This window comes from Castor canadensis, chromosome 13 (genome assembly GCF_047511655.1).
Source record: "Castor canadensis chromosome 13, mCasCan1.hap1v2, whole genome shotgun sequence".
Lineage (NCBI taxonomy): Eukaryota > Metazoa > Chordata > Mammalia > Rodentia > Castoridae > Castor > Castor canadensis.
Window position 1 is genome coordinate 101,459,284 of NC_133398.1, and position 12,670 is coordinate 101,471,953.

The following is a 12,670-nucleotide window of genomic DNA, read 5'->3' on the forward strand; positions in this document are numbered from 1 at the left end:
GTAAAAGATGAGATAAAAAAATCCCAGCAGAGGGCTGGCAGAGTGGCTTAAGTGGGTAGAGTGCCTACCTAACAAGTGCAAGGCCCTGAGATCAAGCTCCAGTATTGCCAAAAAAAAAAGTCTCAGTAAAGAATCATAAACAATAAAAGGAACCTACTGAAAGCTAAAAAATACAATAAAAGAAACAAGGAAGCAGATGAAATTAATAACATTAACTCCAGCTGAAAAGAATATGAATAAATCAGATCAACTAAAACAATGAGGATGAATCATGGAGCAAAGGAAGGATAAAACACATAATGAGGAGGCTGCTGCACAATTAACAGCAGATCTGAAAAGAGGAGGAAGAGATAAGGGCTGGGAAATCCCCAAATTTGATGAAAACTGGGCCACAAATTAAAAAAGTGCTATGGATCCCAAACACTATAGAAAAAAAGAGAATTATACCTACATATATCAGTAAAAAAGCAAAGACAAAAAGAACATCTTAAAAACAGTCAGAAAAATAGCTATTTTTAAAAGAGAAATAATTAGATTAAGCCATGACTTCTCACCGATCAACAGAAACAAAAAGACATAAGAATAGTATCCTTGAAATGCTAAGGAAAATACTTGTCAACCTAAAACTTTATATCCACCAGGTATGTACTTTCAATGAACCTAATCTATAATAAGCATTTTCAGATGAACAAAAAGAGACCTGATTTTCAACACTTCTACAAAAAATAAATTACTAAAAGATATTTTTTAATGAGAAAAAATATTCCCAACAGAAGATTAGAGATACAGGAAAGAATGAGAAGCGATAAAAAGGATAAATGTTGGGGTGGGACTGCAGCTCAAGTGGTAGAGCCTGCCTAGCAGGAGGGAGGCCCTGAGTTCAAACCCCAGTACTGCCAAAAACCAAATATGTATGTTCGTATGTATTTTTTGAGGCGGGGGTAGGGTCATGGAAGATACACTAATTTCAGAGTTAGAAAATTGTAAACCACAGACCAGATTGTTTTCTATACAAAGTGTCACAGGAACATAGTTATGCCCACCACTTACATAGTGCTGAGGGTTACTTTGTGGCTACAATAACAAAGCTGAGCAGCTGTGACGGAGACCCCAGCTCTGCAAAGCCCAGAATATTTATTCTCTGGTCCTTGATGAAAATGTCTGAGGGCTGGGGGTATGGCTTAAGTGGTAGAGCACTCGTCTACCATGCAGAAGGTCCCGAGTTCAATCCCCAGTACCACACACACATACACCCACAAGCTTGAATACCCCTGTATGAAACTATGAATTATGGTTAAGGCAACTTGTCTTTTTTGCTGTATATACTACTGTATCATTTTGGTTTTCAAAAATGTTTTGTTTTTATAATTTTAACCACATTTTCAAAAACACTGATAAAAATATTAGGAATTCAGCAGAAAAGTGTGAATAAGGTTTTTATCCTTAAATCTCTAATGGGATATCATGTGGACAACCACCTCAGGAGGAATTTTCCCACAGTGCTGTGTGAACAGGGATAGTGAGGCCTGAGGAGATAAGGAAATATAGCTAACCTCAGTGGTCCAGTCAGCGTTCCATATAATGAAAAACCATTTTGGCAGATGTAGACCCTTAGGAAACAAGTGTCACCAGCGCACAACAGAAATACAACAAATAAGCCAAGCATGGTGGTTCCCACCTGTAGTCCCACCTACTTGGGAGGCTGAGGCAGGAAGATCACAAGTTTGAAGTCAGCCTGAGCAACTCAGAGATATCCCATCTCAAAGTAAAGCAAAAAAGGGCTAGGGATATCAGCTCAGTGGTAGAATTCTTGCCTAGCACACATGAGACCCTGGGTTCAATTCTCAGAACTGGGGGGCTGGGGGCGGGAGAGTAACAAATTGAAAGGAGAACCATAAATCAAAGATTTTGATCATATGAGCTCATGCATAATGTGGACAATGACCTCAGCAGTAGTGCCATATGCCACTAAAAGTACAGATATTAAAAATAGAGGATAACATGCCTGGAATTTTTCTCCTTAATACACTTATGCATGAGATGTGGAAAAAGATCAAATGAAAAGAGACTCTTGGAATTAGGACAGAACTTTGGGAAGGAGGTTACCATATGGAAATAATGATTTATTTTCTACCATTCCTTTTTATAATTAACCACTGAAAGGCCCCATTCAATTACAACTCATTACATTTTGCCTATAGCAACATGTGACTGTCATGATTAAAAACCTAAGGCAAAGCCAGGCACCAGTGGCTCATGCCTGTAAACCTAGCTACTTGGGAGGCAGAGAGCAGAAACATCACAGTTCAAGGCCAGCCTGGGCAGTTAGACCCCCATCTCAACTAATAGCTGGGTGTGGTGGTGTCTACCTGTCATCCCATTTATGGTGGGAAGCTTAAAATATGAGGATCATGGTATAGGTTTGCCCAGGCAAAAAGTGAGACCCTATCTCAAAGATAAGGTTTGTAGGAATGGCTCAAGTGGTAGAGCACTTGCATAGCAAGTGTGAAGCCCTGAATTTAAACCCCAGTATATTTTTATAAATCAGGGTTCTTCAACCTACTGATATTTAGGACCAGCTAATTTTCTGTTGTGGCAGGCTGTCCAGTACACTCTGTTAAGGCGGCTTAGCAGCATCTTTGGTCTCTTCAACAAGAAACCTATAGTGCCTTTCCAATTTTGACTGCTAAAAATATCTCCAGACACTGCTCCCAACTATGAGTTGGCAAACTTTTGCTGTAAACTGTTTTAGATCTTGCAGCCTACATGGTGAGTCTCTGTTGCATCTACTTAACTCAGCTTGCTTTAGTACAAAACCATAAACAATAAAAAATGAGCATGTCTGTGTTCTAAATAAACTTTATGTACATTGAAATTTTAATTTAATTTCATTTTATCTATTATGGAATGTTGTCTTATTTTTAATGATGCTGGGGATGGAACCCAGGACCTTGCACACACTTGATAAATGCTCAACCGCTGAGCTACATCCTCAGCCCTAATTTTTTAAAAACCATTTACAAAGAATAAAAACATTTTTAGCTTGCAGGTAACACAAAAATAAGCAGCAGAATCCAATGTGGCTTCTGGACCAACCCCAGGTCCAAACTGCTATCAATCCCAGTCTGATTCTCAAGGTCCTCCACAATCTGACTTCCTCTGCCTGATAACAGTGTAGATTGTACAATGCTGTTAAGTACCTTAGACGAGTTCAGACCGTGAAGTTTGTTCACTGCATAATTTAGACATGTGACTCCAAACAACTTTATTCTTACTCAGAACATAAAGTGACATCCCTGTCCAAATATAGGGGTGAAGACAATTGAAAGTTAAAGTACACATATCTAAAGTTACCTGCAAAACTATGACCACAAATAAGAAAATGAACATATTCCTCATACCCACAGTGTCCTTACAACCTCAGTGATCTCCATCTGTCTCTCAACAAAATTCCCATTATAGTTTCCATACAAATTTTAGCTTGTGAATTTGTGTGTGTGTGAGATACTGAATTCTGAACGTAGGGCCACAAACATGCTAGGTAAATGCTGTACTACTGAGTTAAACCCCCAACCCCTTTAAAATTTTATTTTGTTAAGTTGTCCAGGCTGCCCTTGAACTTACAATTCTCATGCTTCAGCCTCCTGAGCAGCTGGGATAACAGGCAATGCACCATTTTGCCCCAAGCTCAGTGTGAGAATTTTTATCACAATAATTTGGGTACCTAGGATTTGGAATAACTTTGTGACAAACTGAAAGGTTGTTTTGGGGGAGAATTGAGATTTTAACAACTGAGTTATCTGATCCATAGACATAGCATATACTTCTGCTTATACAGATCTTATTTCATTTCTTGCTGTACCACTTTAGAGTTTTCAGGGCAGACATCTTGCCCATCTTTTGTCAGAAATATTCTTCAGTAATTCCCATTTTTATGCTATCATAAATGATATGGTATGTTAACTTTTATTTCTGATTGTTGTTAGCACATAAAAGTAATCTTGTTTTTCATAGATGGATCTTATATCCTAAAACCTTGCTAAGCTTTTTTGTTAGATATCAGATCTTTTTTATTTTTATTTTTTTAGGGTGACACTGAGGTTTGAACTCCAGTCTTAGTTATAAGAGCTTTTTTTGTTAAGTTCCATATAAGATTTTCTACATAAATGACTAAGACATCTGTGTACAAAGTCAGTTTTACTTTTTCCTTTCCAATCTGGATGCATTTTCTAGAAAGTGGTGGTTTACAATTGCTAAGAATTAAAGTTCTAGTCTTCTTAAATTTTATGCAGAGGATATTTGGTTGTTTGTAATACATCTTATTTCACAAAAAAATGTATTTCTAGAGATAATAAAATGTTCATCTACAATCTGGGTGCATTTTACTTCCATATGTTACTATACTGGCTACAAAACCCAGTAACGTGTTGAACAGAAGTGGTACAAACAGACGTCCTTACATTGTCCCTGATCTTAAGGAGAAAACATTATATTTCACTAGTAAGTGTGATGTTAGCTGTTTAAGTGTTCCATAAATGGCAGTTTCACATGGAATAAGTTCCTTTTTATTTCTAATTCAGTGAGATTTTTAATGAGGAATGGATGTTGGACTTTGTGCAGGGTCTCTCCATCTCCAGGATACTGACAGCAAGGGATCTGAGTAGGCCACAGGAGAAGGGTTGCCAGGTGGGAAGGAGGGTGTAGGGTGTAGGGTGTAGGGTGTAGGGTGTAGGGTGTGGGCCTGAGCACTGAAGAAAGTTGTCTCAGCTGTTGACTTTTGATAGGCAGTGGACATCCTGCAGGCTTTGCTGCCAGGACTAACTTCAGGGCAGGAGAGCTTGTTTGGGTGAAATCTCTGACTATAGCCTCTGTTATCACCTGTGGAGCCTTCTCTTTACCTGTCCACACTACCCAGCTTTTCTAGGACTGCACCAGAATGCTGCTGTACCAATAGAGCCTTAAAACTTATTTTTCAAACTTGTTTCTCAGTTTCTTCCTGCACTGTCCTCAAGACCAGTTAATTGTTACTTTTCTGTCTCCTGCTTCTTTAGTACTGATGCTACTTCATGGTTACTTTTATATGGTACAATCATATCCCCTCCCCACCATACAGAAAATTGCAAAGGCTAGCAATTAAAATAATGAAAGAGGAGTGGGAAAATGGATTGTGGGTGATGCTAGTCACTGAGTTCAGATGGACAGAAATCTCCCAAGCACAGTGAGGTCCAGAGAGGGGTCAGCTGACTGCAGCCCAGGGGCCAAGTCCCACCTACAGCCTTTTACTATAATGAGCATTTTACTATAACACAGCCACATTCACTCATTTACACATGTATCATCTATGGCTTGTTTCATACTACAACAGCAGAGTTGAGTAGTTATCATGGAAAAACTTGCTCAGGCTGATCTAGAGATAAAGATACGAAACTTCTTTGATTCTGATAGAGAAATTCAAAATTCTGATTTGTCAGTAATATTACAGTATACAGCCCATATATCACACTAGTGTTAGTTCCTCCGTTTGGAGGCATTATAAGCAGTTATAATACAAATTTTGAGAAGTTAAAATGTAGTCCCTACTAACCTTGAAACTTTGTTTCATTCTAGAAATTGGTTGGTGAAAAACCAAACATGAAATTTGCAGCTTTGTTTTGTTTTGTTCTGCTTCTCATTTATCAAACTGACTTTGGACGAAATGAAGAAACTCCTAAGAGGCAAAGGAGGAAAATGTTCCACAGAAGATCGAGGGATAGCTTCTCACCCTACCACAGGTCAAACAGTCAGTCCGAAATTCAGCAAGCATCGACTGTTACACCAGTAGCCAGAATGCCCATTGTCAGCTCTGATTATAGTGTGGAGGAAAAGTTTGAATCCCTTCTGACTTTATCTGGAGTAGAATCAAGCTATAATATATTACCAGGTAAGAGAACAGTGTGAGAAAGAGTGCACTGGGGAGAAGAGGGAGACAGAAAGAGCAAGAACCACCATGAAGTTAAATGTCCAAAGAAAAGTTCAAGTTCTTATACAGCAAACATACATTTTTAAAAACATTTATGGAATATACTTATGCAAAATTATTGGAAAAAGGAAAAAAATTACTTACCCTATCACTATAGTTATAAAATCATAGTTATCATTTTAGCTTATTTCATGTGAGTATATTTACTATGCATGTATTAGAAATAGTCAATCATAATATAGATAATTTACATAGAAATTTGTAAAGTGCTTTTCCATCTATGACAAATCATCTAGAAAGGAAATAAATTATTCAGAAGACTTTTCAAACAAAGAGCTATTAAATATTTTCAACCCAAGTTTCGGCCAAACACAAATGGAGTGAAAGCCACTCAACTTTTTTGAGACAGACTAGATCACTGACTTTGAAAAGACTGAAAATTCTACCAAAGATATTTTTATAATTTTTAAAAATTTTAAAAGCTAGTATTTAATAACCCACATTTTTCATTCTTGTGGGTATGAATTAGTATTGATTTGTATGTCCCTAACAACTAATGATGTCAAGTATCTTTTCATGACTTCTTGTCTGTTGGAGAAATGTTGATTTAAGTCTTTGCTCATTTAAAAATATATATATATATATATATTTTTGTGGTGCAGGGGATTGAACTCAGGGCTTTGTGTACACTAGGCAAGAACTGTACCACTGAGCTACATCCCCAAGTCCCCTTTGCCCATTTTTAAATTGGATTATTTTTCTGTTTTTGAACTGTAAGAGTTCTGTATGCGTATTTTGGATATGAGACCCTTTTCACATACATGATTTTCAAGTATTTTCTCTCATTGTATAAGTTGTCTTTTCACTTTCTTGTCATCCTTTGGTGCATACTTTTTAAATTTTGATGAGTTATAACTATCTATTTCTTCTATTTGTGGATTTGGTGCCATCGCCAAATACAAGTTCATTAATATTTGCCCCTATGTTTTTTTCTAAGAGTTTTATATCCTTGCTTTTATATTTAAGTTTTTGATACGTTTTGAGTTCGTTTTTATATTTGGTACAAAGTAGGAGTCTAGCTTCATTCTTTTGCAGTGGATATCCAGCTGTCACAACACCATTTGTTGAAGAGACTTTCCTCACTCAATGTTCTTGCCACTCTTCTTGAAAATTACTTGGCCACAGATGGAAGTCTGGACTGTTTAGCATTCACATTGGCATAAACTGATTATTGTAGCTTTGCACTAAACTTTTTGGAATCTAACTTTGTTCTTTTTTTCCTCAAGATTGTTTTGGTCATGTGGCATCCCTTATAATTCCTTACGAATTTGAGGACCGCCAGGCGCTGGTGGCTCATACCTGTAATCCTAGCGGAGTGGCTCAAGGTGTAGGCCCTGAGTTCAGGCCCCAGCAAAAAAACCCATAAAAACCCCCAAAACTGTTGGAATTTTGATAGTGTATATGTGTAGCACTTACACAATCACATGTATTTTATTTCTTTTTCCTCAGAGGAGTAATTGGGTGGATAGGATTAATCTATTGTAAGTATCCAAATGAGAGATGGGTAGGGCCTGAATTGGGCTGAGATGGGTGTGTGTGTGTGTGTGTGTGTGTGTGTGTAGGAGAGATTATCTTGGGTGGAACTTGGAGACAATAGCTCAGATGGAGAAGAGTTACCAGAAATGGTACCAGGGTGGAAGGAAAACATCACTTTTCTCTGACACTCCCCTCAGCAGTCTAATGCCTATTCAGCTGATCCAAGGTTGTGGATAAATGGATTGGTATATAGAGAAATGAATATACTAAAACCCACTACATTGTGTACTTGAAAAGGGTGATTATTATGGCATGTGTATTTTGTTTCAATAATGTAGTAAGTAAAAAAAGAGAGAGCTGTAACGTCATGCTTAGAGGCTCACAGATAGGTACTGTTTTCTCTCTCCTGAGGTGCATGTCAGCAAGAGTGGGCTGTGGGCTCATCATTGGTGCCGTTCCACTTCCAGGGCATGATGTAACTACACTGCTTGCCCCTTCTGAAGTTAAGTGTGGTCATCCAACTCGTGTGATTTACAAACACATTCTCATTACTGTGGCAATCAGGGCATTCTGCTTGAGGAAGCCTGTTGTCTATTACAGAGTGACTATAATCAGGCAAGCCCCTGGGCCCACAGTGATCACTAAATATCACATGTGATTCAGTCTTTAATTTCCACTTGTTTTCCATATTGTATGTAAGTAAAAGAAACAACTTGGACTTGGGGACTGTTTCATCTGTTGCATAACTCAGCCTATCCTGAAAGATACAAGATAGATATGCGATTCACAGTCAAGTTACCATGAGAATATCACTCAATGCCTTTGCGAGAGGAGCTGAAAGGAAAGACAAGGAAAAGCATTTCAGAGGGCTATGTCTGTAAGACATTTTTATTCTGTGCATGGGTTCACACAGAATTTTATTCTTGTGCTGTTATATCAGTTTGGTTTCACACTGTGTTCACTTCTATTCATAGATGCTGGTAACCACATCTATGAAATTTAAATGTGTTAAATTTATGAAAGAAATTTAAGTGCGTTACTGTTCTCTTATAGGAAAGAAGGGACACTGCTTGGTAAAGGGCATAACTATGTACAACAGAGCTGTATGGTCTCCTGATCCCTGCACCACCTGCCTCTGCTCAGACGGACGAGTCCTTTGTGATGAAACCATGTGCCAACCCCAGATGTGCCCCTACACAGTTATCCCTGAAGGAGAATGCTGCCCAGTCTGCTCTGATACTGGTATAGAGATTTAGCTAAAGCACCACATATGATTTAGTCTCTAACTTCCACTTGTTCTTATATCAGTATGTTATGGCATAAATTATGATACACCTACATCATTAGTGTACTTAAAATATGACCCCATACTGATGAACACAGGTATCTGGCTAAGTGTATGGGAGGGTATAGAAATGATAGATTGTGGCTTTATACTTACAGTTCTGTCAGCCTGAGTAAACCTGGACCAGACTACATTCCATATCTGACTCAGGCTTAGAGATACAGTGATAGATTTCTCCAGCAGACCCCGAATTGCTATGAGTTAAGGGCTCTCTTTGGTCCGCACATGCATTATCATACTTAATCCACTTAACATGGGTACATCTTAAATACAGACACTTGGCAACCAAGGAAGAGTGGTTTCTAATTAGATTTATGATCACTCAAAGGGAGCACAGGAACCCACATTATGGCCTGAATAATCCCGGGGAAACACAGGAGTGTGGCCTGGAGTATGTTTTCTTGTGTGGCACTTCTGTACACAGGTCATAGCATGGCTTTTGTTGGGATTCTCACTGATCTCTTCTCCAATGAGACTTGTATCTGACCAAATGGGGGCCCTTAGGAGGTAAGTCCAAGATGCCTACAAAAAAAAAAAACCTTGGCCAATGACATGAAAATAACAAACACTTGTTAAATAACATGATATAGGCCAGGTGTGATGGTTCATGCCTGTAATCTCAGCTACTTGGGAAGTGGAGATTGAGAGGATTGCAGTTTGAGACCTGACAGGCAGAGTGTTAGTAAGACCCCATCTCAACCAACAAGCTGGGTGTGGTGATGCACACCTGTTATCACAGCTAGGCAGGAGGCAAAGGTAGGAGTATCAGACTCCAAGGCTGGCCCCAGCAAACAAACAAACAACAAAAACAAAACTAAACTAAAAAACCCCACAAGACCTTATCTGAAAAATACTGAAAGCAAAAAAGGGCTGGGGTTCATAGCTCAAGTGGTAGAGCATGTTCCTAGCATGTGAGAGGCCTGAGTTCAAACCCACTATTGTAAAAAAAAAAATAGACAGGCAGGAATACCAACATTTTCTCTTGCTGGTAAGATACATTGATTGGTCCCATGCACACAGAGGGTCATGGGGTTCGATCTACACAAGTCTCCTGCCAGGAAGAACTTCAGAATATTTAGGAATTGCATTTTGCATCATACTATCAGCTATTGCACTAAAGCACAATGCATATTGAAAAAATGTTAGAAAATGTAAGTGTTTAATGAAACCAATTCCTTGGAGTGATACACAAGGTTTACTGGCAAGACTGAGATATTCTCAGACCTTTTTCAAAGGAATTGGGAATATTCTTGAAATGCTGTAGTTATTTTGGAATAGTAAACTTGGATCTATAGGGAGGGTTTTAAATGTTTCAACTTGATAGCTTCAGTTTCTTTTTGCTAATTTTTTTTCCTATTCTCCTTCTGCATGTTTTGCTAGAGATGTGAAAAAAACCCTCAGACTTTATAATATATACTGACTTGGTATCACAAGTAATTTCTTCAAATACTTATATTTCTGGAGGGTGGTTTGTATGTAGTATTAAGTGAAGGTAGAGATGAGTAAATGAATTTATAAATTCTGATGGAAGAAACCCTATGCACTATGAACTCACTCCCCCCACTCTCTGCCCCGGTTATCTTTCCTCAGAGGGTGAGACTGAATGTAGACTTATGTCATGTTTTCCCCATATTTTGCCAAGGACATAAACTAAATATAAATGTAAATCAACTTTCTACTGTTGCTTACTTTCCTCCCATCATCACAGTATGATAAACTGTACTCCTGTGAAGATGTCTAAGTTAAATCAACATCACTTAGGTCCAGAAGATTATCTATTAGTCTCTGGCAGCAAAAATTAAGTTGAGAGTCCAGGAAGGAAAAAGAGAATTTTCCATCTATAATTCTCAATTTCAGAGGATGCCATCAAGCCTATGAGCTGAAAAAAAATTGGATAAAAATAGTAAATGTGCAAACAAAGACAGTTTCACTGATGTAAGCAAGTGAAATATACATTTGGTCATCTTTTTATATTTAATGACAGTCTATAAATTCTTGCCTTATCAATAGTCCCAGTTAACAGAACAGTATCTATTATAAAGGCATCACATCTGATGTATCACAATATCATAATGGGATTGCTTTCTACTTTCCAGCATGTGGCAATATTATTCCCTCTTTAGTTACCAGGTAACGTAATGTTCTAGCAAAAATAAGTATTAAGTTATTTAATGTAAAAACTAGTAATAAAGCCCACAGGCACAAAAAACATCAATTTATAGCAGATCTTACAAAACAGAATAAAGTTATGATTAGAACTTTTCAAGGAAAAATTTCAGGATGCATTTCATCTTTAGATGGCACTCAAATCTCTGGAGGGAATAATATTTACTAATCTCATTTTCATTATAATTTCTCCTTTATTAACATCATCAACTTGCCTCTGCTACCACCCTCCTCCTTGTGTGGCCATTAGTCTTCTATTCCCTATTCAATGGCAGAGCATTAAATGACAGAGCTGAATTTTCTGGTGATTCTTCAGAACAAAGAGAACCTACCAATCTACTTGATAAGCAACTGCCACCTCAGCAGGTGGAAATGGACCAAGTATTCAGAAAAGAAGCACTTCAATCTGAGGAGGATGATGAAGAAATTAAAGAAGCTACAGAGCACAACAAAGAGATCTCTGGACCTGGAGTTCGAGGCAAACTTTACAGTGAGGGGGAAGGTGAAAGAGAGAGAAAGTGGAGGCCTGGGGAGAAGCAGAAGTTGGTACAACAGCAGCTACATCACAGAAGGAAAGAGGAAGAAGAGGAGGACGATGGAGAGGAGGAACAGGAGGAAGAGGAAGAGGAAGAGAAAGAGAAAGGCCCTGTAAGAGGAGATGTGTTTGGAATACCCTCCTGGTCCCCTATCCCTGCCCCCCGGAGAGGCAGGCCACGCCTGCCCAGTGACTGTTCCCTGTCCTACAGGACCATCAGCTGCAGCTATGCAACCCTCACCCAGATCCCACCACTGATAGGACCAGAGATAACAAGTCTGGAGCTCATTGGTAAGACCTGTCAGCTTTCATTTTGTGTTTTTTACAGAAATGGGAACTCTTATTGCTCTATAAATGTTACATTTAAATTTTATAATAGAGACTAATTTCATCTTCATACACATATACTGTGCAGAAGAGACAGACACTCACCATAGAATGGCTCATTTAGGTGGAAAGCAACTCAAAACCAAATGATGATTTTCCATGAACTTTTATCAAAAGTCAGCTTTTTAACATATAATTTATATATGGCAAAACTAATGTTTAGTGTATAGTTCTGAGTTTTGACAAATACACACAGCTGAATAAATACTATCACTATCAAGATACAGAACATTTCCATCATTCCTCCAAATTCCTCATGTCTCTACCTCCACCAGTTCCGGACTCCCACAGAAAACTGATCTGTGTTCTGTTCCTACAGCTTTGCCTTTGAGAAGGTCACGTAAATAGAATTACACAGGACCTAACATTTTCAGTTGGACTTCCAATGCTTTTGTGAGCACCCATTTTGTTTTGGATCTCAGCTCAGTATTCTTTATGGCAGAATAGAATTCTATTGTATGGATGGACCAGCTATCAGTTGTAGACTGTGGGTTGATTTTTTGGGGGGAGATTATATACAAAATTGCTATCCACACACAGATATTTGTGTGGACCCAAGCCCTCATTTCTCTACAGTTATACCCAAGAGTGGGAACTGCTGAGTGATAGGGGCATTTAAGTTTCTAAGAAACTGCCTGACAGCTTTTCAAGTTGACTTCATCATTGCTCCCAGAAATGTTCAAGAGAATCCAGTGTTCCACAACCAGCTAGCACATTGTGTTATCAGTTATTTTCCCCCTTC

The 12,670-nt window shown here is 38.4% G+C and overlaps 2 protein-coding genes across 5 annotated transcripts in view; one reads left to right on the forward strand and one right to left on the reverse strand.

Moving 5' to 3' along the window:
- The window catches only part of Cenpp (centromere protein P), a 227,631-nt gene that overhangs the window by 50,424 nt on the left and 164,537 nt on the right, over positions 1 to 12,670 (reverse strand). The window lies entirely within an intron of this gene.
- The window catches only part of Ecm2 (extracellular matrix protein 2), a 30,304-nt gene that overhangs the window by 3,199 nt on the left and 14,435 nt on the right, over positions 1 to 12,670 (forward strand). The window contains exons 2-4 of one of the 2 annotated variants that reach the window (XM_074052341.1): positions 5,608 to 5,920; positions 8,549 to 8,737; positions 11,257 to 11,832. In XM_074052341.1, coding sequence (XP_073908442.1) covers positions 5,632 to 5,920; positions 8,549 to 8,737; positions 11,257 to 11,832 — 1,054 coding nt within the window. In that variant the 5' untranslated portion in view covers positions 5,608 to 5,631. The remainder of the gene's footprint in view (positions 1 to 5,607; positions 5,921 to 8,548; positions 8,738 to 11,256; positions 11,833 to 12,670) is intronic. The other variant, XM_020158528.2, reaches the window with a different exon arrangement.